Here is a 26,570-nt window from a genome sequence, read left to right on the forward strand (position 1 = left end):
AGGCAATTCCCTCCCATATCTAAAAAGAGACGGTGGGAATGGGAAACAACTCAGTTTTGTGGATTGGAAGACCACTGCCAAAACAAAATGGATGGATAGCTCATAGCACCTCCCACCCCTAACCAAAAAAAAAGACAAGAAAAAAATTCTCGACAAAAAATGATTTTCGGTTAAAGCACGCCTTCTACTTTATCATACAAGTACGTCGAATTTCTTCATTCGAAGAATACACTTTACAGTCAACAAGCACATTTGAATAGAGTTGTTATTGTTATATTAGATGCATCTTCATTCATAGATTCCTTTCAAAATTCGTGTTTTTTCTTCATATTTCATGTGTTAGTATCTTTTGATAATTATCTTTTTTTTTATATACAAGTTTTAGTATCATAAAATTTATATTTAAAAAAGTCAAATTTGAAAGAGAAAGAGCAAAATAATTTTATTAGAGCATGACCGTCTTTCTAGAAAGTTAGAAAATTTATATAAATATTTATTTTTATATTTATTTATCAAACTTATTCAACTAAGTTTCTCTAATTCAAAAAATATTTGTCATCAATACTTGACTTAAGTCTAAAATTAAACTCTAAGTCTAAAATTAAACTCTAATTAAGCAAATGGGTTTTTTTTCTCAATACACTTAAGTCTTGCTTTGTAAACATATATTAAATTATTATATTATATCGACATAATGTTGTATTAAATCTAAAAAAACAATTAGTTTTAATCAATATATTAAAACTAGTATGACTAAAGTGAAGCTATGTGGTGCACGTTTATGCAACATCAAGTCAAATAATAATTGTTTTTTTTGTTCTTTTAAATAATGTTTTATATTTTAAAATTCATCCAATTAAAAGATAGTATTTTTTTTTTGTCAAAAAATAAAATAAATTATTGAAAGCACATAAATAAGTCGGTTGACACATCCTTAAAATGTTTAATCTTCAAGTTCATCATTTTGGACTGTTGCTCGTCCTCTAGTTTCAAGAAAAGAGTTTCGAGGTCTTCTCGGATAAAAAAGGATGGTTTTAGATAAAATTAGAAATAATAATTAAAAAAAAAAAAAGATGTATTTAGAAAATATATGAAAATTAGTGTGTGAAATTTGATTTGGTTATCAACAAATTTACTTAAATAAAGAGCTTGAAATGATTGGGGTTGGGGCTCTATTATTATAATTTAGGGCAGAGGGTGGGGTAGGGGTACAATCGGTTTTTCAATTTGGGAAAAAGAAATAAATTATAAACTTCTTTTTAATAATTCGAAAAAATAGAGGGAAAATTGAATAGAGGTGCGTGCAATGCACCGAATAATTTGACGTGCGCATTCAAATCCGCCCACGAAGGCAGACACTTGAACATCCCTGTGGGGTCACGGTCACCTTCTCTCCCATGCCCGAAGTGCCCGATTTTACTACTTTCTATTGCCCGAAATGTTTGGTCCATTCTGATTTGGCGCCACGGGCCACGGTCAGCTGATACGCCCGGCAGTTTGGTCGCTGCCCGCTTCCCCGGGCAGCGACGCAAACTTTTGGCCAGTCTTTGATTCCATTGGAAAATGGGGGTGAGGGGAGGAAAGAAAAAGGAAGAGAGAGAGAGAGAGAGAGAATTGATATTTTGGAAAATAATTTTCCTTTTATTTAATTGTTTTTGTTGCATAAAATTTATAACTCTACCAGCTTAAAACTAATCTGCTTGTTCTTGTTGAAAACCCATCTTGGGGATAATCTATATCTTTAGGCGCACAGATTTGTAAGTTGAACAGCGAGAGGACTGCAAGAATCACTGTCCTTCGATGGAAAGGAGACTTCTGTATGAGCTCATTCTAGTTCATCCATTTTCTGCCTTTTGAAGGGTTTCTCTTGGAATTCATCGATTTTTATACGATCTGCTAATCTTCTTCTTTCTTTGCCCTTAGTGAAACGGGGTAGATTTGAGTGATCTTTTGGTAGGCTTCACTTCCGCTGTTTCGAGGAAAAAATTAACTAGCCGGGGTTGATGTAGCGACTCGGGAAGGTGAGGCACTGGATGGTGTTTCCGATTCGAGGATTTTTTATGATTATCTGTGTTTTTCTTGGTACTTGAGCCATGGAGGTAATCGCTGAAGATGGGAAAGTTGAGTCTCGGGAAGTGAGGGAATCGAAGGGGAAGAAGAAGAAGCAGAAGAACAACAAGGAACAGATTGAAAACTTGGAAGAGGAGACTGGTTGTTGGATTGCTTTGAGGATTTTTGGTAGCTGCATTTCTTCGAGATCCAAAGTTGATAGTTCGATTAGTGGGACTAGTATCAACTATGGTAATGACTTATGCTATCGGAAGATCATTTTCCTCTTGTTGTATTCTCTGTACTCTCTTAATGGCTTAGAACTTAGATTTATTGTTTTCTGGGACCTCCTGAAATTTCTACTTTAGTTTATGTTCTTTAAGGGTTTGATTTTGATTGTTGTGATTTGGAAACATTTTCTGATGTCAGCATTGATTCTTTTCGCAAAAGTGTCCAAGAGTAGGCGTGGTTTTTGTATTGTTGTCACAAGTTGATTAACAACAATCTTTGTGTACTTAAAATCATTGAACAATGCGAGTTCTTAATCTTGCATTTGTGTTATTTAAGATTAGAAAAGTTGTAATGGAAGTCTAGAAAATGGATCTTGAAGCTCTGCTTGACTTATCCCGTCAAGCTTCTGTAGAAAGCGGGAGTGGTTGTCTTGAATGCACAGCTTTTACCTTACGAATCAGGAACGATCTCCTCGACTTATGATAACCCTTGTTGCAAAAATGCAGACTGGTGTCCTTTTTTTGTGGATGATAATCTTTAAAAGGTTATAGATGGTGGGTAAGGAACGGATTGTTTATAGGAATGGGGAATTTAGATTAATGTTTTAAGTTCGAAACAAAACTGCATCCTGCGCTGTTGATATCGATATGCATTTTCTAACTTTTTATTTTTAATTTTCGAGTTTTACTAATTTATGATCCTTTTGTGCCAGCTGAAAGCAAGTCTACGGCTGATTCAAGTAGAGACCAACGAACACCTCGAGAGATATCTTCAACAGCCACAAGTATGAGTAATGCAGAGAGTACTTCATCCACTTCCAAACTAGAAGAGGAACTTAAAATTTCGCCTCATCTACGGAATTTTTCATTTAATGATCTTAAGTTGGCTACAAGGAACTTTAGACCCGAGAGTCTACTTGGTGAGGGTGGTTTTGGTTGTGTTTTCAAGGGTTGGGTTGAAGAAAATGGAACTGCTCCAGTTAAACCTGGTACAGGACTCACTGTTGCTGTTAAAACGCTCAACCACGATGGTCTTCAGGGCCATAAAGAATGGATGGTTTGTAGCTTCTCTGATCGTTTTTTTGATATTTTGATGCATTTTTCATCCTGTATGCATGTGATAAAAAGTTGTTTGGATGGTAGGAATTTCCATATGTTCTACTTTCTAGTTGATGGGTGGGTTGTGTTATGTGGCAGGCTGAAGTGAACTTTCTTAGTGATCTCAAACATCCGAACTTGGTCAGACTTATCGGTTACTGCAACGAAGATGATCAAAGACTGCTTGTATATGAGTTCATGCCTAGAGGAAGCCTGGAGAATCATCTTTTCCGGAGTATGTTGCTTCATTTTTCATTTCCATTCATCCTGTAGTTTTTGGGTAAATGGTGCATTCTTCGAGTCTTCTCTTACGAATATATCAGGAAGTCCGTGACTTACGATCTCATCTGTTAATTAGTTAACTAGCTTAGTCTTTTTAATATTTAAAAACCGATCTCGTATGTATGCTTCTGTTTCTCATTTGTAAAAATCTGTATCATGTGCAGGATCTCTACCTCTTCCGTGGTCTATTAGGATGAAAATTGCTCTAGGTGCTGCCAAGGGCCTTGCTTTTCTTCATGAGGAAGCACAAAGACCTGTGATATATCGTGATTTTAAAACGTCCAACATTCTATTAGATGCCGTATGTGACAGAAGCTGTGGATATAATTTGTTTTTCTTCATTATTTATCTTCCTCCTGAAAGTATCACTATTTCAGGAATACAATGCCAAGCTTTCTGATTTTGGACTTGCAAAAGATGGACCTGATGGAGATAAAACTCATGTATCTACTCGTGTGATGGGAACGTATGGCTACGCAGCTCCAGAATACGTAATGACCGGTGAGTTTTAGAATATTCAAATGGAAATTTTCCTTGAACTGAGTAGAACTTATGGTCCTATAGTCTAGGAGCTTGTTCCCATAGCAGGCAACACTAAGATTAAAATTGTAGAATTAGAAACTATGTTATCTTGTTCAGTCTACCTGTGCCTTTTCATTGTTCCTGGCGATTGCTTTTGGTCTGATACATGCTGCTCCGACAGGACATCTTACATCGAGGAGTGATGTTTACAGTTTTGGAGTGGTTCTTCTCGAAATGTTAACTGGAAGAAGATCCATGGATAAAAACCGTCCTAATGGTGAACATAACCTTGTGGAATGGGCACGGCCATACCTAGGAGAGAAAAAGAGATTCTATCGTTTGATAGACCCTAGGCTTGAAGGGCATTTCTCAATAAAAGGTGCCCAAAAGGCAGCACAATTAGCTGCTCAATGCCTTAGCCGAGATCAAAAGATCAGACCTCTAATGAGTGAAGTTGTAGAAGCCTTGAAGCCCCTCCCAAACCTCAAGGACATGGCAAGTTCATCTTATTATTTTCAGACAATGCAAGCTGACCGCATACGATTGAGCCCAATGGCGAGAAATGGCTACCATGCCGGGGCTGGACCAGTTCCGAAGAACGGGCAGCAACTACGCAGCTATTCAGTCGCCAATGGTTCTCATACTTCTCCATATCATCATCAGCAACCCCATCCATCTCCAAAACCCAATGTCAAAGCCTAAGAATTGGGTTGTTTGGTAATTAATTAGTAATTATCTAGTTGTGTTAACCCATCTCATTTTGTCATCGATAGATCTCCCCCTTCTACCTCAGTATAGATAGATGTTTATTTTGCAAAACAGCATTTGCTGGTGGATCATTGAAAATGCTACAGACAGTGATGTCTGCACTATCATCTTGTTAGAATGGGAAACCTGTCAGTAAAGTGTACGATAGCAGATGAATTTTGTTCATCCATTTTCAATCTCATATTGTTTTGGGAAGAACAGACAGAACTCATTAGCTCTTCTCTTCACTCCTTTGCCTCATCATTTTTGTGGCTCAAACCTTTCCATTTTAGGAAAAAAAAATGATACTAACAAGCAACTTTGCTGGCTTACAGAGTCAATGCCCCACATAAACTGACGAGCCAAAAAAAAAAAAAAAAAGAATCTTGGATTGACAAAGTATTAAGCAACGCGCACCCTTATAAACCTGATTATTGATAACGAATACGTGATTAATCAATGGGTTCGACTGAATTATTGGAACAAGGATGCATTTGAAGCTGGAATTACTGTAAGATGTTGAACGGCTTCTCACACCCACTTTCCCAATATGCTAACCGTTCGAAATCCGCCGCGTGGACGGCGGAGAAAAGAAGCAATCATCACAGACAACTGAAAAGACCTGAACTCCGAGTTCCCATTTGCTACCTTAAATTCATTCGGTTTGCTGTCGCAAAGAGCAAATATTTCTAAAAAAGCTGCAGTGCAGGTAAGCTGTTTGTACAATGTCCTGTTCCTTTCTTCAAGCTAAAGAGCCCACAATTAGTCGTTTGATGACAAAGAAGAATCGAAATTTTCAAATGGGTGAATCTTTTCTTAACGTTTTTGTGAATTGGATGAATATATTATTTGTAAACCAAATTAGGAAAGCAAAAGGGTCACAAATTACATCATATTTTAGTTAACAAATAGCGTCCACTCCTGTAATTTTTCTCCCATCTCTCTGTTTTGGTTTTTGCTCTGTTCTTCTTTTCTTTGTTCAACTTCTTCCTGAACTTGTTCTGTAGAGGGAGTGGCAACTGTGGGATCATGTCCAATTGGGATTGATCCTCTTCTCTGTCACTGTGGTGAAGGGAAGCACAGATTTTACCACCGTCCTAGATTCCATACGCTCATAACCTGTTCCTTTAGTTACTGTCCAAATAAGATTCTTTATCGTGGCCAAAAGAGCTTTGTCAATTATAATTACACTTCTTATAGAGTTCCTGCTTTTAGAGCTACCAATACTAATGCGTCTCTTCTTCAAACTTTCCAATCTATGGATGTCTTGCTCAAGGATACGTTTCCTCTCAACCGCATCGAAAAGGTTTAAATTTTATCTTAGGGTGTGGGGCTCTTTTTCTTCCTCTTTAATTTGTGGGATCTGTTTTCTTCTGCTGGGAAGTGCATTTCCTCTTTGCTTCCTTGAGTTGTTCACTCTCGAGATGATAATTTTTTTTGTTTTCCTTTACTCGCTTTTCTTGTTTTCCATAAGATTTTTTTGTTTTCCTTGTTGATTTGAGCTTGTAGTTGAAGGGAATGATATCTGTCAGACTAGCCCAGGTGAAGGACCAGAATCAATTGGAGCTTACTATAGGATGTAACCTCGCTGGGAAATGGATCCTTCAATGGGAAGTGTCCTCAATCGACGACAGTGGCAGGTATATCTCGTTTTAATCTATGTTCCTTTGGGTATAAGGAGAAGCCTAAATTACTAAAAAATTTACTGATGCTGAGTTTGTTTCGTTGATACCGTCTTCATCTAAAATGGGTTGAATGAATGAACCTTACAGCGAATGGGATCAACCTCCTGAAGAAATTACACCCCCGGGCTCAATACCCATCAAAGTTTGTAACAGTCTCTTCATTTCAATGCCTAAACTGTTTTTGCATGCTACAAAAGTGTAATAACAATTATATTCTCAGGATTATGCTATTGAGACACCATTGAAGAAATCATCCTCATCTTCTTCGGGAGATTGTGTTCATGAAGTGAAGATTCATCATGTTCTCGATAAGACAATTGCAACTATATATTTTGTTTTGAAGGTTCTTATTTTCAGTAGTTAGCAATTGAGGATGTTTGCTATTCCTCTTTGGTCCTTTGATCATTCTCGTTTTTAATACTGCAAGTTCTTTTGGTGAATCTGACTTCTTATTTTTGGTAGTGCAGGATGAAGAAACTGGAGTTCTGTATCAGCACAAAGGGAGAGATTTTAAGGTGCCTCTTTTAGAATACCATGGTGAAGATGAAAATATAGTTGGAACAAAAAAGGATTTGGATTTATGGCCAGGTTAGAGAAGTTCTTATGAAATATAGTTGTCTTGATTGAAAGCAGTCATTGAGCTGAATAAGACCGATAGAGATAAATGATTTTATGTTCATGGCATATCTATTTAATTGACGGTACAATAAACCACTGATTAAGTATTTTTCTCTTTTTCTCTTTGATCTCTCTTCTGTTATGTCAATCTGATCTGATTTCATGATAGGAGCTGTAGGCTTAGCTGTTGAGCAGCAAGACATCCTAAGTGATTTCTTTCATTGTATACATTCTTAGAGCACTAAACTAGAAAGTAATGCGCCTATGGTCCATTTCTTGCTTCCATTGTGCACTAGAGGGAATTTAATTTCGTTAGTGGGTTATGATTTTTAGATGGCCTCAATTGTAGGGGCTTTGGTTCAGCTATACAACCTCCTTGTCAAAGCAGAATCAAATTCTAAAGATCAAGGAAGCAGTGGTGAATCTGGAGATACAAAGGAGAGCAAAAAGGATTTGGAAGGCTTCTATGAAGAGCTGCCTATTGTAAAAGAAGTAGCTGTTGATAATTTGGTCTGTGTTTCGGTTAGAAAGTGTCCAGAAACAACAAAATATCTTTTGTATTTGGAAACTGATCTACCTGGAGATGTTACTGTTCATTGGGGAGCGTGTAGAGATGAGACTAGGAAATGGGAGATTCCAGCTGCTCCTCATCCTCCGGAAACAACAGTGTCCAAGAACAAGGCCTTGCGTACCCTACTGCAGGTCCGGTGCAAAATATTTTTTCCCTGAAATTTGAGCTAATACTTATTGCTAATTCAACTCTTTTCTGGCATTATTGGGACAACGAATAGAAATTCAGAGACATATAATCGGAGGGAACCTTGAGTGTAGCCTCCTTTAAGCTCTTAAACCACGCGGTACCTTGGCTTTTTAGAGAATCCTGCTCCTGTGTCGAGAATCCTGCTCCTGTGTCGTGGGCGGGCTCTTTGAGGTCCTCCTAATGAGCCGTGGATGTGAAAAATTATCTTAGAAAAATTAACATGAGTATAAACTCAATTGGTTATTATTAATTATGAAATGTTCTGTTTGCAGCCGAAAGAAGGGGGGAAGGGAAGTTGTGGAACTTTTACCATAGAAGAAGATTTTGGAGGATTTCATTTTGTTCTCAAGCAGAATGAGAACTCTTTGTTAAACTATAAGGGAGATGACTTCTATGTCCCCTTCTCAAGTTCTGGTAACTTGCCTGATCACCCGAGACGGAGCGAATCAGAGGATGCCGGAGTATCTAGAAAACCTGGAGAAGAATCTGAAGGAGTTTCTGTTACTGACATTTCTTCTCAGAAGACTCAAAAGAAAAAAACCAAAGAAGCACAAGAAAGCATTCTTCAGGAAATTGAAAAATTGTCTGCTGAAGCCTATGATCTCTTCAGAAGTTCTTCTTCAACAGAGGAAATAATTGAGACGCCTAAACCCGTAGAACCACCCGTTCGAACATCCTCTGGCACAGGTACAGGTTTTGAAATATTGTGCCAAGGGTTCAATTGGGAATCTCACAAGTCTGGAAGATGGTACATGATACTTAAAGAGAAAGCTGCAGAATTATCCTCCCTTGGTTTCACTATGCTATGGTTGCCACCTCCAACAGAATCTGTGTCACCAGAAGGGTATATGCCGAAGGACTTGTATAATTTAAATTCCAGGTATATGCAGATCCTTTTCTTTTTTCAATCCACTCCTAGATTAAATCATTATCACTTGTCGAGTAACCGTTAACGTCCAATGATTGTTCAAAACTGTTGTTCTATGGAGTCTACTTCGTTGATTTTAGATATGGTAACATTGATGAGCTGAAGGATGCTGTGAAGACGTTCCATGATGTTGGGATAAAGGTTCTTGGTGATGTTGTCCTAAATCATCGTTGTGCACATTTTAGAAATCAAAATGGTATCTGGAATATATTTGGTGGTCGCTTAAATTGGGATGAACGTGCTGTAGTCTCAGATGATCCACATTTTCAGGTTTGATCTTTTATTAATTCGATCATTGATATGAATGATTATCCACTTTTCATATGCGATCTAAAATTAATTATCTTATACTGAGGATGAAGAATGACAGCACACATGTAAATGTCCCGTTGATTATTCAATTTTTATGCAATGTGAAGGGAAGGGGCAACAAAAGTAGCGGAGATAACTTTCATGCTGCGCCTAACATTGATCATTCACAAGATTTTGTGAGAAATGATATTAAAGAATGGTTATGCTGGTTAAGGTTAATTCCCCAACCAATCCTTTTCTGGCTGAACTATTAATTTCTGTGGAACTTTTATCTGTTTATTTCATAGTTTCTAGTCTTCTATGTGAAGACCTTATTGTATTGTGACATGATAACTCATAAGTTTGACATAGCGGTGAAAAGAGGCTTTGGACTGAACCATGAGGTCCCTAGTTCAATGCCCTCTCATTGCATAGCTGCAATTTGAGACCCTTTTTGCACTAATAGGTGCCTGATCAAATCTTAAATTAACCAAATAAGCGAAGAGTTTGAGTTACGTTGGTACCTGGGCTCCTGAGTCTCTTTAATTCTTAGAAACTATCAGAATAGAATATTTGCTACCGAGACATCCCACATCGGTTGGAGAGGAGAACGAAAGATTCCTTATAAAGGTGTGGAAACCTCTTCCTAGCAGACACATTTTAAAACCGTGAGGCTGACGGTGATATGTAGCAGGTCAAAGTGGACAATATCTGCTAGCGGTGGGCTTAGGCTATTACAAATGGTATCAGAGCCGGGCACCGAGCAGTGTGCCAGCGAGGATGCTGGGCCCCTAAAAGGGGTGGATTGTGAGATCACACATCGGCTGGAGAGGAGAACAAAACATTCCTTATGAGGGTGTGAAAACTTTCTCTCTAGCACACACGTTTTAAAACCGTGAGGTTGACGGCAATACGTAACGGGCCAAAGCGGACAATATCTGCTAACGTGGACTTGGATTGTTACATTACCATGAAAGGTGTGGACATGCATGATTGTCTTATCAATCTTTTTAATGTTCTCTCCTTGAAATGAAACCATGCGGCTATCTTTAAATTATTAATTGGTGGGTTTCATTCTGGCTGTTTTAACGAAGTGCTTGATGTTCTTAACTCTATGATTTGCTGATATGAGTATGCACATAGGTTTCGTAATCAATTCAAATGTCTCTTTTTCACTTTGCTTTTAAAGATTAGAGTAGCCATGCTTTATGCATATGTTTCTGCTGTTGACATGCAGAAAGGAGATTGGGTACGATGGGTGGAGGCTTGATTTTGTCAGAGGATTCTGGGGTGGTTATGTGAAGGATTACTTGGATGCAAGTGAACCTTACTTTGCTGTTGGCGAATACTGGGATTCCCTGAGCTATACGTATGGTGTGATGGATTATAATCAAGATGCTCATAGACAGAGAATCATTGACTGGATAAATGCTACTAATGGAACTGCTGCGGCATTTGATGTCACTACCAAAGGGATTCTTCATTCTGTAAGCCTTCATTTAATTAACTGGTTCTCAGTTCTGTGGACGAAAATTTCTCAGCTTATTCTGTGTCTGTTTTAGATGTGTCTGATGGATTCAATTATAAAAATCATATTGGTGTTCATTTTAGACAGTACTTCTGCAGCAATCCCTAAGATTCTTTGATTCTTACTCGTAGAACGTTATATACTTCTGAGATGCTTATTATATTTTTCCATGTTCTTAACTCTATGATTTGCCAGTAGATATTGTCCTCTTTGGATTTTTCTTTTTGGGCTTCCCCTCAAGATTTTTAAAACACGTCTGCTACGGAGAGCTTTCCACAACCTTATAAAGAATGCTTTGTTCTCTTCTTCAACTAATGTAGGATCTCACATTTTTTCGGTAACCATTTGGAAAATCTGTTTTATAGGCAGTCGATAGATGTGAATATTGGCGTTTATCAGATCAGAAACGAAAGCCTCCTGGAGTCGTTGGATGGTGGCCTTCTCGTGCTGTTACCTTTATAGAGAATCACGACACTGGATCTACTCAGGTTTGAACATCTTTCCATAACAACCAGTTTATTGCATGAAATCGACTGGATGAAACATTCATTACAGATACACTCTGATGTCTTAGGATTGATAAATTATTTTTGATGTTTGTACTTTGGATGTTCTTCCATTTTAAATCTTAAAATTAATTTGGTGATGGTGTTTTCTGATGTTGTAGGGTCATTGGAGATTTCCCAGTGGAAAAGAAATGCAAGGATATGCTTACATCCTGACTCATCCTGGGACACCATCACTATTCTTTGACCACATTTTCTCCCACTACAAATCTGAGATTGCAACACTTATTTCTCTTAGAAAACGGCAGAAACTTCACTGCCGGAGCGTAGTAAGTATGAATGATCTTTTTAAAAAATTGAAGAAAATTGCTATTATCCTATGCCTCCACAGACGAAGAACAAGTATAAGTAGGGTTTGTTAGACGAACACGACTCTCCACAATGATATGATATCGTCCACTTTGAGCATAAGCTCTCGTGGCTTTACTTTGGGCTTCTCCAAAAGGCCTCATACCAATGAAGAGAGTATTCCTTAATTATAGACCCATGATCATTCCCTAAATTAACCGATGTGGGATTTTCATCATCCAACACCTCCCCTAGAACAAGGAGTATACGTCTCCCCTTAATTGAGGCTCGACTCCTTGTTCTTTTGGAGTCTTAGTCATTTTTTACTATGCCTTCGAGGAGGCTCGACTCCTTTGTTCGACATTTGAGGATTTACCAATCTATCGGCACAACTAAGTTTAGGGCATGGCTCTAATACCATGTTAGATGAACACGACTCTCCACAATGGTATGATATTGTGCATTTTGAGCATAAGCTCTCATGACTTTGCTTTGATATGATATCCAACGGACTTTAATTACTCTGTCCGGTAATTTTCAGGTTAAAATTGAGAAGGCAGAAAGGGATGTGTATGCAGCCACCATGGATGAAAAAGTTGGAGTGAAGATTGGACCAGGCTATTTTGAACCTCCTAGAGGATCCAGTGGATGGTCATTGGTTATGGAGGGAAAAGACTACAAGGTCTGGGAAGTATCCAACTAAATCCAAACAGCCAACTTCTATGGGACTTTATTGGATTGTGTATAGTAGATTTATACTGCTATATATGTATCATACATGTTCATCATAAAGTTAGCTTGGTTAGCTTGCCTGTTGCTAGCTGTTGCTAGCTTAGTCAACGGTTATACGTATCAAAACTATATATGATAAATAATATAAAATAAATAGTCATAAATAACAAATAACTATGTATCGTAAAAAGCTATATATATGGTAAAGTTGAACTATGTACTTTATGTATTCTCTGTTGTTATACATAATTGAAGTCATCAGTATAAACCTTTATCTCTTATTTTTTCGTATTCATCTAGTTCGAGTGTGCGTTATTGCGAGATCTTAATGGTAAACTGCACCGTAAACTTATGGGCAGGTTAATATTATAGGAGATACATTTACTAACATAATTTTTAAAAATTTAAATTTTAACCATTGAAAAAAATCTACCACATGGCTTTTAGTTTAAATAATATAATTTGAGTGTTAAAATTAACTAATTATTTTTTTAATATAGCCAAAACACACATATATATTAAAAATATTTTATTTTGCAATCTCATCCCTGGTCCCATTTATCTAACGGGGAAAAATGTTCCACACTTTCTTTCTTATTCTCCGTCTAAACGGAAAATTTCCTCTCCGTTTAGGACATATCTCTACAAAGCTCCGACCCCACAGGTAAAATAGACATCACTAATATATGTATTAAATACTTTTTAAAGTTCAATAATCTATTAGAAATAAATATAAAAGTTGAAAGACTAAACAACTTTCACATCTATATAATTACATAAAAAGCCAAATGTATATACACTAACTATATTTATGACAAAATGTTATAAAATTTTAGATTAAATTACAAGATGATCTATTGAACTTTTGTTTTATTAGATCATAAAGTTTAAAAAAAAATGTTTCTAATTTCATATCTAATATACTCTAAGTTGTAAAATTGTGTAATGAATTCCTAAAATAATAGGTATCTAATAATCAACATTTCTAAAAATTTACAAATTGTTTAACAAATCTATGAATTAAAAAAAAAAAAAAAAAAAGGTCAAATAAGTAATTATTAAAAAAAAATGTTAATCTTAAAACAAAGACAAATCTTGAGAGTTGTTTTTTTTTATTAAAAAAAAAAAAAAGAAAAAAACTCCAATTCTTTAAAAATAAATAAATACAGGAAATTTTTAAAGTGGATAAACCTCCAAGATTTTAATTTTTGGGTGTACAATTTTTTTTTATTATTTTTTAGAAGTAAATTCGCATATTTGAGCATTGAATTCTTAGGATGGAGACAAAAAAAAGGAAAAAATAAATAATATTAATATTAATATAAAGTTCGATTTGTTCAATGTCTGTTTAAAAGCAACGGAAACAGAAAAAACAGCCAAAGCTGAGCCACAGAAAATATCTATGTTAGTAAATAACTGTTTTAACCGTCCGAGTAGCTAACGGTTCTCCCTTCTTCCCGCCATGAACGACCTTCGCTACCCCATCATCATCTTCCTCTGTTTTCCCTCATAACTCCTTAAAACCTTCTCCTTCCCATCAACCAATTCACACTTCCTCAAGCGGAATCCTTCGTGTTTCGCTTGAGGATTCAAATCCGGTAATCATAGTCTAAGATCCAAAGGGCTTTCATCATCCCACAGAAATGGTAGCACCCACGAGCAGAGCTATGCTTGGGGTTCTGCTAACATTATCCTTGGTGGCTACTGCATATGCTGACATTGGAAACTTCGATGATTACTGGAAATCACGCGCCGCCAAGGCTGAGAAAGCCGCCGCCAAGGCCTTCGACCCTAATCCAGAGAACGTCACCGACATCCTCAATGCTGAAGTTGAGCAGTAAGTTGTTTTATTTTTTTTTTTTTCAATCTTCAGGAGAAATTTTGTAGTAAGAACTCAGGGGAAATGAATTAATGGGATTGGAGTTTGATGCAGGGAATTGAGCGGAAGCAATGATACGAGAAGGAATTTGAAGAGATATAAAGGGCCATGTCTAGCCACTAATCCCATTGACCGGTGCTGGAGATGCGACCCCAATTGGGCAAAAAACAGGAAGAAGCTGGCCGATTGTGTTCTGGGTTTTGGCTGGAAGACCATCGGCGGGAAGTTGGGTCCATTCTACGTGGTGAACGATTCGTCGGACTCGGATATCATGGAACCAAAACCTGGGACCCTCCGACATGCTGTGATCCAAAAGGGGCCGTTGTGGATCACATTCTCAACCAACATGGCCATTAGGCTAACTCAGGAGCTCATCGTGTCAAGCGACAAGACCATAGATGCAAGAGGCGCTAACGTTCAGATTGCTTATGGGGCTGGCATTACTCTTCAGTATGTACAAAATGTGATCATCCATGGGCTTCGTATCCATCACATCGTCATGGGTAGCGGCGGAATGATCAGGGACGCTGTGGACCATGTGGGTTTGAGGACAATGAGTGACGGCGATGGCATTTCAATTTTCGGTTCCTCCAACATTTGGATTGACCATGTTTCCATGTCCAATTGTCAAGATGGTCTAATCGATGCCATCATGGGATCCACTGCCATCACCATATCCAATAGCCATTTCACTCACCACAATGATGTAATGAAGCATGCTGAAACCATGTGACTGATGTTTTCATAAAAGAGTTTAAAAGTTGGGAGTTTTATGCAGGTGATGCTGTTCGGAGCAAGCGATGGGTACTCGAATGATCAGATAATGCAAGTGACAGTGGCATTCAATCACTTTGGTCAAGGGTTGGTGCAGAGGATGCCAAGGTGCCGATGGGGGTTCTTCCATGTCGTCAACAATGACTACACTCATTGGCTTATGTATGCCATAGGTGGTAGCCAGCATCCCATCATTATCAGCCAGGGCAATCGATTCATTGCTCCTCCAAATGTAAATGCTAAAGAGGTAATCAAATCAAATCAAATCAAATATTTAATTTTCTCAAGAAACTAAAACTGGGTGTGAACCAACTCAGGTGACAAAGAGAGAGTACTCGCCGGAGAGTGTGTGGAAGACGTGGACATGGAGATCAGAGGGAGACTTGATGATGAACGGAGCATTCTTTGTTACCTCCGGCGACCAGAGGAAGAAACGACCTTTCTCAAAGATGGATATGATCTCGTACAGAGAAGGGACATACGTTACCAGAATGACACGTATGTCAGGTGCGCTAGCCTGCTTCATCGGCAGACCATGCTAAACTTCAACTCACACGTCGACTTAAACTCGCCGTCAACGAACAGATTTTTACTCTTTGGGTCACCGCTCAACTCATAGAGTATTAATTTTTTGGTTGGCTCGACTGGATTGGGTCTTTCTGGCATTATCAAGCCTCTTTGTTCACTTCCTTATTTACCATAGCATTAATAAATATTTGTTATTATTGGACATTTTTTTTATGGGGAAATTTTGAAAGAATACAAATGTGAAATAAAAGAACGTAAATTTGACGTGCGTTCTAACACATAATGTTAAACTTTTCTTTTTTATTTTTACCTTTGGCAAAGTCTTAAAAATTCCTCCTGTAAATGTTGCAAACTGTAAAAAAAAAAAAAAAAAGATGTTAGAACTTTTATTTTACCTTGGCAAGATCATAAAAATTCCTCCTGTAAATGTTGTGCACTGTACAAAAAAAAAAAAAAAAAAGTGAGCTACAAAAGAATGGATGATGAATGAACAGTGATTCTAAAGAAATAATCAGCCACAAGAAGCGACATAGTAGTGATTTACGGGGCAAAATGGGGCAAAATTTTGTTCCATGACCCTTACGTATCATTGATTCTGTAGAATCTGGAGTGGAATTGAATTTCTCAATACTGTAGTTTATTCGTGTGAAGGAGTAATCACACCTCAAAAAGTCCTAACGTTGCATGGTATTTTACTCATTGCCAACATGAACTATTCATAAATTTTAGGAAAAGGAAGAAATTGCGCCTCCTTGGAATATATGTAAGATAAAAAACTTGAACAAAAGTGTGGATGATGGTGGAATCGACACAGGAGGATGCACAGCAGACAATCTCTCTTCCCATTAACATCTAGTTGATGCGGACCTGCCATAAGTCAAAACAACAGCATAAATGATGAGTAACATAGCACGCCGTCTTTTCTATGCAATTGTTGGGGGCATAGCAAAGAGATTTATATTCTGAAATTGGCAAAAAGGAAAAGAAAAGACGTCATAAAATCTAAACTTTTGAAGTGAGGTCATCTAACCCAGAGAATCTGACAATTCATATCTATTATCTCCTTTATTCTATTAATAACTTAGCCCCAATAGAAAGTATAACCAAGGCAATCTAACACAGGCAAGGTTTATACTTCACATAATCGAACTAGCACGAGATATGGAAACAGAAATAGGGTTATCTCGAGGCAGATAAGGGATGTTGGTCCTTTCAAATTCCAATTTCTCAAAGTATAATGAGAACAACCTAGTTAAACAACACTGTTGCACATTAGTGAACATTAATCACTTCTACATGTATACACTAATAATCTGAAAACAGGGGGAAAATCAAGATGAAACCAAAAGTCCTCAAACCTGAGAAGGGCTCTTGGTTGGCCTTCTGTAAAATCTCGTGAAAGCGTATCAGTAAGTTCTTTAAGACCCTGAAAGAATCATTGGGAAACTTACAAACAAGTAATAAAAATTAAAAGTTATTTAAGACAGGTAAATGAATAACCCATATCTGTTTGATGCGTTCCGTAAAATTGAGAAGCAAATGTTGATCATAGAAAGTTTTGAAAGGGCATTTGGTGCTTCCACAACAAAAATTATGGTTGTGAATGAAGGAATAATTGTTTCATACTTGACAACGGCCCAAGCTTTAGAAAGTTGGCACAACGGATGACATTGAGAATAAAAAACATTGCGCTTAAATTATCACAAATTGCAAAAGTACTTCACGTTATATGCATTCCCCCTTCAAGCTTGGGGGTTGTTGCATAATGCATACCTTCAGATTAGGAGTTTCCAGATGCGTCAGCAGACCCTGAGTCCTGCCTGGAAGTTTAAGCTGCTCCTGCAAGTACCGGGATACAACATGTAACATCAGTTCAAAAATTGAAATAATAAGAAATGGAAATAATTGAGTCAAGTAGTTAACTTGATCAACAGACACGTGACAAATATGAGAAAAATAAAAGAAATGTAACTTAAGGACCCCTCCGACCAATAATGAAATTAATTAGTCAGTCACAGGACCCAATTATTGAGAGAAAGTTGAAACAAAATAATCGCATCTGATAATGGGTATAGTTGAGTTGTTTTTTTTTTTTTTCCAGTTCAGGCTAATTTGCACAAGTACTGGATCCAACCTTCACAGTTTCAGACATTTTCGCTTGCTTTCCATCAACAAAGTTGCACAAGTACAATACACCAACATTTGCAAGTTCCTGAAAGTAACGGATCATCATAAGCAAAGTTCCCAATATCGTAATAGTAGAAATGACTTTGCAATAATAAAAAAACAAAATCATATCAGGAAATGAGAACGACTTTGGGAAACCTCCCTATCCTAAATACATAGGCGATACGTCACCCAATTTTATTCTATTTGGTTAGAGACCTAGCCTTTTAAGGTATAAAAGAAGACCAGTCAAACTGACAAAGTCAGTACTATATACACCCAAAAAAATAAAAGAGAAAGTTTCTCACCTGCTTATATTCAAGAGAAGATAGTTTCCCATCCTGAAACAAGAGAGAGATGTATGGTAATTAATGCTCAAGTAAAAGTGATACACCATAAGTAATTTCTTTTAATGTCATATCCCTGTCAGTAAACGCGAATTCTAGAGAATCCCTCATCACTTATCAAATTCGAAACCAGAAGCAGTTACTGAAAAAAATGATTTGACATGTCTGTGCAAGTACAACTGTCAAAGCAACGGCATAGTAAATGCAACAGATGGATCAGATTACAAAATCTTATGAGATAGAAACATATATATTAGTTTTACAACTACTTGAATGGAAAACTCACCAAACCAGAAACCATGTTTTGCAACTGAGCCAAGTCAAAGTCGATGCCAGAAAGAGATTTTTGAACTTCTGCTACCTGTTCCACCAATCTTAACCATATCAAAACATGATGTAAACGTTTATAAATATATGACAGAATGCACCTCCTACCCCTTCATGTGAACAAAATTTCAAACGTACTACATCTATATAGAGATAAGAAAGCAGCTTGGCTTTTATTTGCGATCATATTATATGGAAGTTATCAATATTTCTTGGAGACTTGGCACTTAAAATTTTGATAACATTCAGACACCTCAAAGCGTTGGATGCATGCAATTATTTATATATAACTTTTATCTTTTTAGTTTTTTTCTTAAATAAAAAATAATAACGCTCTGGGAAAAAAAGTGTAGTATGATGGATTGCAACAGTTTCAACATAGCAAAGGATTTTTTTTTTTTTTTTAAAATATATATATGTGTGTGTGTGTGTGTGTGTGCATGTACTGTAATGCTAAGAAATTTAAAAATAAAAAATAAAAAATAAAAAGAAAAAAATAAAAGAAAAAACAGTATTTTTTGAGGTATAAAATTTATTTACATCAGGATAACTTCAGATCACCACAAAGTCCATGTATCCATTCATCATTTAACAAAATTTCTGAACACTAGCACATGCCTACACCATACACAAACATATTGGTTTCCTTAAACTTGCACATTATGTAAAAACTCAACAGTAAAGTTTATAGAACTGCAAAATCATTAGTCACATACATCTTCTTTGATCAATTTCGAGAGTTCATTCTGCTTCAACATCTTATCATCCAAGTTCTCAATCCGCTGCGTCAAATGCCTCTTTGTTGCCTATTAAACAAAAGAAATAACTAAAAAAATGTCAACACATTCCTTATTCATTTTTGTAACAATTTGACAATTTCCAACACCAATAAAAGAGTAGTTGACTTAACAGTGACAGCACACTCAATAATCACAAATCACAGTCTCACAGGAAACAAACAAACAAACGTTCAAAAATGGTACTTCTTTATTTCCTGCGTCATTCTGCAGGAGCAGTCATTCAAAACCTGATGAAAAAGGGACAATTTTTCTCCATAGCATACTTTATTCAGAGTTGGACAAATTAAACCATCATTATGAAAAAAAAAAAAGTTTCCAATTAAAAAAGGTGGAAAAGGAAAATAAACGGCTTGAGGGGTGGGGTAAATGAGTTGGATGTTTTATTATACCTAGTTCTACAATATACACAGCAGGAAAAAGAAAAGAATTAATAAATATCAGTACTATCTGAAATATGGATTAAGCATTAATATGCAGAAATATGCAACTATTAATCAAGCATCTAATTACGTCATAGTAGATCATAAATGAGATTTTCAACAAGGATATGAAGAGGACATGTCAACTTCTAAAAAGTCATGAATTTTAAAAAAATAATAGTAACACTACGAAACAAGCTATACACACACTTCTTTCCCTCTAAATAAAACAGGTTGAAGAGCATACTAGACCACACTTACAGCAAGGGCCTCTGATACGTGCTCCAAATGTTTAGTTAAGTTTGAGACAGCATTAGCCATATTGCGCTTTGTAACATACATAAGGTCTGAGAATGAAAACCCCTGTTCAAACAGAAAGAATAAATAAGATATGAGTTATGGAAAAAAAAAAAAAAAAAAAAAAAAAAGGACAAGCCACCAATTTGAAACACTATGGAACATTTCTTTTAACAAGTTTAATAAAAACGCATTTTTAAAAATCAAGGCTTAAAAAGGTAATGACTTATTGATAGAAAAGTAAAGAGAGAAAAAAATTACAGAAGACATTAAATTTTGGGCACATAAAAAGCAACTTTAGAACACTTGAAAAAGAATCTAACATTACCTTCCACCACATGTATCCATATCCCAAGGCACCCAAAGTAGCAGCTGGAATTATGAAAGATGATATATTACCTGTTAAAATAAATAAATGATTAAAAGGCAGTCAATGGCACAGAAAACTATTACCTTTGAAGTGAAAGCAACGATCCAATTTATTGGCACATTATCAAAGTTCTTAAATTATGCAATTTGCAAATGAATTGATTAAAAATAAGCTGACTTGCCAACAGTCCCAGAGTTTCCATTGAGAATAGTAATCTGTCGTGAAGAAGAGAGATGCCGAACTTCCATAGCTAATCGACGCACCTACATGACAGTCAGATAGACGTTTCATTAACCACATAAAAAAAACTATCGGACAATACCTCTTTAAAAGGCATATATTTTATCAGCACCTGAGCAGCAATGGCATCAGAGTAGTCAGAATCACCCACATATTGTTCCCCAGACTTCTCTAAGCCCTTCACCAAGGACTGTAAGCACAACAATAGAAAATGCAGTCACTCATACGGAAACAAAACAAATGTTACAACGCTTTGTTGAGCCTAGTTTATCATTTGAAGTTGTTTGGGCAAATTTATGAGACATCCAATAAGCTATTCCGTTGCAACAATAATCTAGAAAGTGAGATATTGAAATCCACCGTAAATAAACGATGACAATAATAATTTAAAACAACTTTCACGAACGTTCCATCGCCAATTAGATAAAAAGTCAATAGCATCTTGGAACTTTCCCAAAAAATTTCCTAATGCCACGCAACATTGGAGCTAATTAAGCAGAAAAATAAAAACAGCCAAAATAAGAAAAATCGACACCTGAAGTTCACCCAACACATCCGATAATTTACCATTCTTAAGCAGGATCGTACTAGAGTATCCTGTAAAAACAAACACAATAACAACATTAACAATCGTGACATACTCTCGAAAAAAAATTGGTTTTAGATCATATAAACAGCATGAACGTATAAATTAAATAGATTAGAAGTCTAGTTGAAATACCAGCTCCAACAAGAATCAGAATCTTCGAAAGGCCTACTCCAGTTTGCATAGCCATAGTGGTGTTCGTCAAATCGGAAGCCCTAGGGAGGAGAAATGGGGTCTCGGAGGAGGACAAAAAATTAAGTCCGGAGTGGATACCCGGAATGCTATGTTAACTGGAACTGGTCGGCGATGAAAAAAAATATTAAAATTATTTCCAGACGACGCCGTTTGATCATGCACAACAAAACCGTCTTTCTAATTAGGCCATAACGAGTTGCCACTTAAATATATATTAATGTTATTTCTTTTATTTCCTTCACAATATATATATATATATATGTGTGTATCCGCTTTTTATATTTATTTTTTTGGACATTTTAATATTTAAGATTATAATTTAAATTTAAATAAAATTTAAGAATTTAGTCATTTAAATGATACTTTTATTTTATTAGTAGTTTGTTTTTTCATTTATTATTTTAAGTAAATATCAAAATCTACCTATTATGTACTTTTAAAGTTGGTTAAATATAAATATATGATTTTTTTTTTTTAATTTCATAATCTCAAATATACCCTTTTAATAATTTTAAAATTATTGGTTGAAATTTAAAAAGAAGCATCATATTCCCCTCCATAAAATCTTGCTATGTGCTTACATTGTGTAATTATTATAAGGCCATATGATCGAGAGGACGAAACCAGACCGCAAAAAAGACCAACGCAACGCAAGCTTCGATCCGTGGGACTTTCTTACATAGCCAGGGAGAGAGAGGGAGGTGCTGACCATTTCAATGCTGGTGGCAGCTGACGGAGTCGCATTCAGAGACGTGGCGGGAAGATGGGATATCAGCGATAAATCCTGCAGGCCAGTTAAAGAGAGGGGACCTTCTGATCTAATTCCTGAATTCATTTGAGATACACAACAGAGCCTAAGGAGCCTTTCGAAGCGCATCTTCTGAGGTAGGTTTGATCTATATGGTTTTTTAAACGTTTCAATCATAAGTAGGAGTGAATGATGCATTTCCCAGGATCCCAGTTTACAACATATGGCACAAGGACAGGAGGTTAGATATTCTGCATTGTCAAACTGCGAATCCTATTTCGAACGCATCCAATCTACGAAGAAACTTCCCAAGTTCTTACAGGAGACGCTGAATGATGCATTTGCCAGGATCCCAGTTTCCTCATTTCCTGGAGTTTCGGTAGGCAGAGGTAATAATGAGTATCAACGACAACTTCAATTTTATAACTTCCTTCGTATGTTTATGCATAACAAATTACTAGGAGGGTTGAAGAAATAAAAAGAAAAAAATATATATACTTTTTACAGTTATTGAGATTCCAGCAGACACAACTATTCCTCATGCTGTGAAGATTCTATCTGAGTGCAACATTTTATCAGCTCCTGTAACAAATCCAAATGCAAGAGCAAGTATAAATTGGAGAGAAAGGTACCTTGGAATTGTGGATTATTCGGCGATTATCTTGTGGGTCATGGAGAGTGCGGAACTTGCTGCAGCTTCTTTATCTGCTGGTTCAGCTACTGCTATTGGAGTTGGTGCAGGAGCAGTTGGTGCTCTTGGAGCATTGGCATTAGGCGCGACAGGCCCCATTGCAGTTGCAGGGATAGCTGCAGCGGCGGTTGGAGCTGCTGTGGCTGGTGGAGTTGCTGTTGACAGAGGAATCGGTAAAGATGCTGCCACAGCGGCTGATAGTTTAGGACAAGATTTTTACAAAGTCTTACTGCAAGAAGAACCATTCAAATCAACAACAGTAGGCTCTTAAACTATGCCAGTAGGGTGACTTTTATTGCTCAAACTAACCAAATTACTACCTCATATCATATGTACTTATTTTCAAGCCTTGGTATCATGTAATCATGTGTTCCAGGTTCAGTCGATATTGAAATCCTACCGCTGGGCTCCATTTCTTCCAGTGACCCTAGATAATTCCATGTTAGGTGTCTTATTGCTACTCTCAAAATATAGATTGAGGAATGTACCTGTCATCGAACCAGGGAAACCCGACATCAAGAATTACATAACTCAATCTGCAGTGGTTCAGGGTCTCGAAAGGTGTAGAGGAAGGGACTGGTTTGACTGTATAGCTGCAAGACCTATTTCCGATTTAGGACTTCCTTTCATGTCTTGTAACGAGGCAAGTACTTATAATGACTGGTTTTGGTTTGTAACAATTTACAGCTTTAATTGTCTGTTCTCTTTTTGGTCAGGTCATTACCATCCAAAGCCAAGAGTTGATACTGGAAGCTTTCAAGCGAATGAGAGATAATCACATTGGTGGGCTTCCAGTTGTCGAGGGGCCAAAGAACAGAATTGTGGGAAATATAAGTATAAGAGACATAAGATATTTACTGCTTAAGCCTGAAATTTTCTCCAATTTCAGGTAAGATACAAGGCAGGACTTTTCATTATGCACGTTGAATTACGTTTTTAAGTCACATACTTGACCTTCTACTATAGAATGCTCTATCTAGTATCTGCCAACTATGAATATCAATAAACGTGGAAAGGGTTGCATATTAACTATGTTAGAAACTAATGCCCCAATGAGGTAATGAACTTTCTTTTATGGCTCATATGGGTTAATTCCTTCTGTTTTTCTATATTATCAAATGTGTTTAAGCTATAAAAGCCCATTTTTCTTGATTAATGTTTTATGTTTCTTTTGTCGTTGGATTTCAGGAAGCTTACTGTTATGGATTTCATCAAGACAGTAGTTATGTTGATCCAAGATGTTGGGAAACTAGCCCCGCCAATCATATGCAAACTCGATTCGACTCTCGGCTCTGTTATTCATAGTCTTGCTTCCAAGTCAGTCCACAGGATCTATGTCGTAGCTGCTGATGACGAAGTTGTAGGGGTCATCACCCTAAGGGACGTGATCTCGTGCTTCATTTTTGAGCCACCCAACTACATCATCAACAACTTTGGATTCTCTGCCGAAGAAATGTTGAATCAGTGACATTTATAAGTTTTCCTTACAAATCATAAATATTTAAGATGTAAAAGAGTTGCGAGATCTGGTTTGGCACCAGAAGTATACTAATTACTTGGTTTATGTACTTACTCTTAGGTCATTCTATTGAACTAAGGCCAGATGGCTTTCTCAATCCTTTGTCATTCATCATTTCTCTAACCCTTTCAACATCTTTCCACCTTCCAAGCTCAGCATATATATTGGATAAGATAACAAATGGAAGTGGATTCTTAGGCTCTAATTCTGAAATTCTTGAAGCCATTTCTTCGCCCAGTTTAGAATCTTTGTGCAAGCTACAAGCACCAAGCAAAGAAGCAAGAGAAGACATAGAAGGCTCTGGCAATTCTTCCAACAATTTTCGAGCTTTCCCCAACTGGCCGGCTCTACCCAAAATGTCTATCATGCAGTTATAATGATCACGATCTGGCTGCAGGTCGTATTTCTTGTTCATCATCTTGAAAAACTGCCAACCTTTGTCAACCTGACCACAATGACTGCAAATAGATAAGAGACTGGTAAATGTGGCCGCATTTGGATGTACTCCTTCTTCCAGCATCCGATCAAATATATCAAACGCAGATTTGTTCTCCCCATTGTTCCCGTAACCTGAGATCATTGCGTTCCAAAATATTGTATCTTTTGGTTTGAAGCCAAATTGATCGAAGAGTCTCTGTGCTGAAGAAAGACATCCACATTTCATGTACATGTCAATAAGTGCCGTGGCAAGCAACACGTCCATATGAATGAAGCTTTTAGTTACTTGGGCATGGATCTCTTTGCCATGTCGCAATGCAGACAAGTCTGAACAAATGGATAAAAGACTAGTGAGAGATATTAAACTAGGGACTGTGCCAGCCGATTGCATTCTGTGAAAGTACTTAAAGGCCTTCACCGGCTGACCCAAATGGGCATGTCCACTTATCATTGAGTTCCAGGTAGCTGAATCTGGCTGCAATTTATGGGACTCCAACGATTCAAAAAGTTCCACTGCAATTTCACTCTGTTCATTTAACATCATTCCTGCAATCAATGAATTCCATGTGAATAAGTTACTGGTTCCTTTCCGCTCGTTGAATACCTTGTGTGCACACTGCCAAGCCCCACATTTAGAATACATGTCCACCAGTGCAGTTCCAACCATTACATCATCATTATCAATTTTAACAGTAAGTGCATGAACCTGCCTACCAAATCCAAGATGTGAAAGACTAGAACAAGCAGAAAGGACAGAAACCAGTGTGACGGAATTCGATTTCCCAGGTGGGCATTCCATCATGCTCTTAAATACATCAATTACCATACGGGGCATGCCATTCAGTAGAAGCCCTGAAATATAAGCATTAAAACTCACCACGTTTTTGTTCGACATCTCTTGGAATACCTTTGCAGCGAAACCCATTTTTTCACAAGTACAATACATCGTCAAAAGCGCCGTAGCAACATATACATCCATCTGAAAACCCAGGTTGATAGCCCAACAATGTATTTGTATCCCATGAGCAACACTTGCGCATGCTGACAGTAAGTTAACAATGGTAATTGAATTGGGCTTTAATGAACCGCGATTCACAAGCTCAACCATCCGTAACGCTTCTCCACGAAAACCATTCAAAGAAAACCCAGAAATCATTGCGTTTAACGACGCCGTGTTTCTGTGGGGCATTTCGTCGAACACTTTCAGAGCGTCATCAACATGAAAAAGCTTCAAATACATATCCGTGAGGGCTGTTGCTGCATAGACGTCTGCTGAAAACCCCACTTTCATCAAGTGGGTATGCAGCATTTGGCCTTGTGGAACCGAGTTAAGCTTTGCGCACGCTTTGAAGAGAGGAGGAAAAATGAAATTGTGAGAACTAAGGGAGGCTGAGTGGTGCTGCGAGTACATGGAGAATGCTTCAACGTAAAATCCTTTGGCCACCAATCGCACTATTTCGCGATTCATGGGATTTGATCGGAGCACAAGCGATCGAGCTTATTAACCAATTGTAGACTTGTTACCTTCCAACGCTCGTTTACGTTGGTCCGTTCGAGTTTTCTTATTTATTTAATTAGTTAAACAATTCTATTAAATGTTTTCTAATCATTTAGTAAGATTTGTCTCACATGGTTAAATTTTTAAATCCTTAATTGGATTCTTTCCTGTCCACTCATATCTTAATTTTTGTTGTTAAACTCATCATGGTTCCAGTCATTACCAAGAGTAGTGAACAATAGTACTCATTAATGTAATCAATTTATTTTAGATCAACGTGGTTAGTTCGAATATGCTAATGAGATAGCTCCAAGAGCAAAAATATTAAATTTTTTTCCAGTTCTCTGGCGGAGAAACCATGTTATGAAGTTGAAAATTTTGGATGCATAGCAGCAAGAGCTCGATGAAGAAACATAATGAAAAT

General features: G+C 37.0%; 6 protein-coding genes across 10 annotated transcripts; 4 read left to right on the plus strand and 2 right to left on the minus strand.

Annotated features, from left to right (window-relative positions):
- The first annotated feature begins 1,584 nt into the window (after positions 1-1,584).
- Positions 1,585-5,176, plus strand: LOC111798733 (serine/threonine-protein kinase PBL34). The gene is made up of 6 exons (XM_023682054.2): positions 1,585-2,301; positions 2,993-3,336; positions 3,477-3,612; positions 3,824-3,960; positions 4,037-4,160; positions 4,363-5,176. The coding sequence occupies exons 1-6, from the start codon at positions 2,094-2,096 to the stop codon at positions 4,881-4,883; spliced, it is 1,470 nt and encodes a 489-aa protein (XP_023537822.2). The 5' UTR covers positions 1,585-2,093; the 3' UTR covers positions 4,884-5,176.
- An 898-nt stretch (positions 5,177-6,074) lies between these two features.
- Positions 6,075-12,605, plus strand: LOC111798640 (alpha-amylase 3, chloroplastic). 2 transcript variants are annotated; one of them, XM_087122364.1, is made up of 13 exons: positions 6,075-6,234; positions 6,438-6,568; positions 6,701-6,755; positions 6,834-6,956; positions 7,081-7,201; positions 7,581-7,933; positions 8,264-8,871; positions 9,000-9,189; positions 9,282-9,445; positions 10,448-10,697; positions 11,104-11,226; positions 11,406-11,573; positions 12,134-12,605. In XM_087122364.1, exons 1-13 carry the CDS (start codon positions 6,187-6,189, stop codon positions 12,293-12,295), a joined length of 2,496 nt encoding a protein of 831 aa, XP_086978490.1. In that variant the 5' UTR covers positions 6,075-6,186; the 3' UTR covers positions 12,296-12,605. The 2 variants fall into 2 exon arrangements, with proteins under 2 accessions (XP_086978490.1, XP_023537683.2); XM_023681915.2 differs by having other exon boundaries at positions 6,077-6,234; positions 9,339-9,445.
- Positions 12,606-13,859: 1,254 nt separating this feature from the next.
- Positions 13,860-15,709, plus strand: LOC111798800 (putative pectate lyase P59). The gene is made up of 4 exons (XM_023682138.2): positions 13,860-14,161; positions 14,258-14,909; positions 14,982-15,224; positions 15,295-15,709. The coding sequence occupies exons 1-4, from the start codon at positions 13,968-13,970 to the stop codon at positions 15,517-15,519; spliced, it is 1,314 nt and encodes a 437-aa protein (XP_023537906.1). The 5' UTR covers positions 13,860-13,967; the 3' UTR covers positions 15,520-15,709.
- A 389-nt stretch (positions 15,710-16,098) lies between these two features.
- On the minus strand, positions 16,099-21,379 carry LOC111798835 (uncharacterized). Of its 2 annotated transcripts, none has more exons than XM_087122446.1 (13): positions 21,193-21,379; positions 21,007-21,068; positions 20,584-20,661; positions 20,413-20,494; positions 20,190-20,260; positions 19,826-19,927; positions 19,062-19,151; positions 18,305-18,379; positions 17,980-18,012; positions 17,640-17,717; positions 17,279-17,344; positions 16,864-16,931; positions 16,099-16,372 (listed from the first exon to the last, which is right to left on the minus strand). In XM_087122446.1, the coding sequence occupies exons 1-13, from the start codon at positions 21,245-21,247 to the stop codon at positions 16,351-16,353; spliced, it is 882 nt and encodes a 293-aa protein (XP_086978572.1). In that variant the 5' UTR covers positions 21,248-21,379; the 3' UTR covers positions 16,099-16,350. The 2 variants fall into 2 exon arrangements, with proteins under 2 accessions (XP_086978572.1, XP_086978573.1); XM_087122447.1 differs by having other exon boundaries at positions 21,039-21,068; positions 21,193-21,359.
- A 532-nt stretch (positions 21,380-21,911) lies between these two features.
- LOC111798780 (SNF1-related protein kinase regulatory subunit gamma-1-like) lies at positions 21,912-24,307 on the plus strand. Of its 3 annotated transcripts, none has more exons than XM_023682127.2 (6): positions 21,912-22,137; positions 22,184-22,389; positions 22,508-22,950; positions 23,068-23,334; positions 23,408-23,580; positions 23,880-24,307. In XM_023682127.2, exons 2-6 carry the CDS (start codon positions 22,224-22,226, stop codon positions 24,157-24,159), a joined length of 1,329 nt encoding a protein of 442 aa, XP_023537895.1. In that variant the 5' UTR covers positions 21,912-22,137; positions 22,184-22,223; the 3' UTR covers positions 24,160-24,307. The 3 variants fall into 3 exon arrangements, with proteins under 3 accessions (XP_023537895.1, XP_023537878.1, XP_023537886.1); XM_023682110.2 differs by having other exon boundaries at positions 22,206-22,389; XM_023682118.2 differs by having other exon boundaries at positions 22,214-22,389.
- On the minus strand, positions 23,992-26,209 carry LOC111798660 (Pentatricopeptide repeat (PPR) superfamily protein). The gene is made up of 2 exons (XM_023681959.2): positions 24,265-26,209; positions 23,992-24,133 (listed from the first exon to the last, which is right to left on the minus strand). Exon 1 carries the CDS (start codon positions 26,114-26,116, stop codon positions 24,272-24,274), a length of 1,845 nt encoding a protein of 614 aa, XP_023537727.2. The 5' UTR covers positions 26,117-26,209; the 3' UTR covers positions 23,992-24,133; positions 24,265-24,271.
- Between the last annotated feature and the right edge of the window lie 361 nt (positions 26,210-26,570).

This window comes from Cucurbita pepo, chromosome 1 (assembly GCF_057944985.1).
Source record: "Cucurbita pepo subsp. pepo isolate OVF chromosome 1, ASM5794498v1, whole genome shotgun sequence".
In the NCBI taxonomy this organism is placed as follows: domain Eukaryota; kingdom Viridiplantae; phylum Streptophyta; class Magnoliopsida; order Cucurbitales; family Cucurbitaceae; genus Cucurbita; species Cucurbita pepo.

What these genes read in the sequence shown, in the direction of transcription:
- LOC111798733 (XM_023682054.2), top strand. Translation starts at nt 2,094, where the DNA reads ATGGAGGTAATCGCTGAAGATGGGAAAGTTGAGTCTCGGGAAGTGAGG. An exon ending in TGGGACTAGTATCAACTATG is followed by an intron (nt 2,302 to 2,992) that starts GTAATGACTTAT and finishes CTTTTGTGCCAG; the next exon opens with CTGAAAGCAAGTCTACGGCT. An exon ending in TCCAGAATACGTAATGACCG is followed by an intron (nt 4,161 to 4,362) that starts GTGAGTTTTAGA and finishes CTGCTCCGACAG; the next exon opens with GACATCTTACATCGAGGAGT.
- LOC111798640 (XM_087122364.1), top strand. Translation starts at nt 6,187, where the DNA reads ATGGATGTCTTGCTCAAGGATACGTTTCCTCTCAACCGCATCGAAAAG. An exon ending in CGGGCTCAATACCCATCAAA is followed by an intron (nt 6,756 to 6,833) that starts GTTTGTAACAGT and finishes TTATATTCTCAG; the next exon opens with GATTATGCTATTGAGACACC. An exon ending in GGATTTGGATTTATGGCCAG is followed by an intron (nt 7,202 to 7,580) that starts GTTAGAGAAGTT and finishes CCTCAATTGTAG; the next exon opens with GGGCTTTGGTTCAGCTATAC.
- LOC111798800 (XM_023682138.2), top strand. Translation starts at nt 13,968, where the DNA reads ATGGTAGCACCCACGAGCAGAGCTATGCTTGGGGTTCTGCTAACATTA. An exon ending in CTCAATGCTGAAGTTGAGCA is followed by an intron (nt 14,162 to 14,257) that starts GTAAGTTGTTTT and finishes AGTTTGATGCAG; the next exon opens with GGAATTGAGCGGAAGCAATG. An exon ending in ATTTCACTCACCACAATGAT is followed by an intron (nt 14,910 to 14,981) that starts GTAATGAAGCAT and finishes AGTTTTATGCAG; the next exon opens with GTGATGCTGTTCGGAGCAAG.
- LOC111798835 (XM_087122446.1), bottom strand. Translation starts at nt 21,247, where the DNA reads ATGGCTATGCAAACTGGAGTAGGCCTTTCGAAGATTCTGATTCTTGTT. An exon ending in TCTGATTCTTGTTGGAGCTG is followed by an intron (nt 21,069 to 21,192) that starts GTATTTCAACTA and finishes TTGTTTTTACAG; the next exon opens with GATACTCTAGTACGATCCTG. An exon ending in AAATGTCTGAAACTGTGAAG is followed by an intron (nt 17,345 to 17,639) that starts GTTGGATCCAGT and finishes CGGTACTTGCAG; the next exon opens with GAGCAGCTTAAACTTCCAGG.
- LOC111798780 (XM_023682127.2), top strand. Translation starts at nt 22,224, where the DNA reads ATGGCACAAGGACAGGAGGTTAGATATTCTGCATTGTCAAACTGCGAA. An exon ending in AACCATTCAAATCAACAACA is followed by an intron (nt 22,951 to 23,067) that starts GTAGGCTCTTAA and finishes CATGTGTTCCAG; the next exon opens with GTTCAGTCGATATTGAAATC. An exon ending in CTTTCATGTCTTGTAACGAG is followed by an intron (nt 23,335 to 23,407) that starts GCAAGTACTTAT and finishes CTTTTTGGTCAG; the next exon opens with GTCATTACCATCCAAAGCCA.
- LOC111798660 (XM_023681959.2), bottom strand. Translation starts at nt 26,116, where the DNA reads ATGAATCGCGAAATAGTGCGATTGGTGGCCAAAGGATTTTACGTTGAA.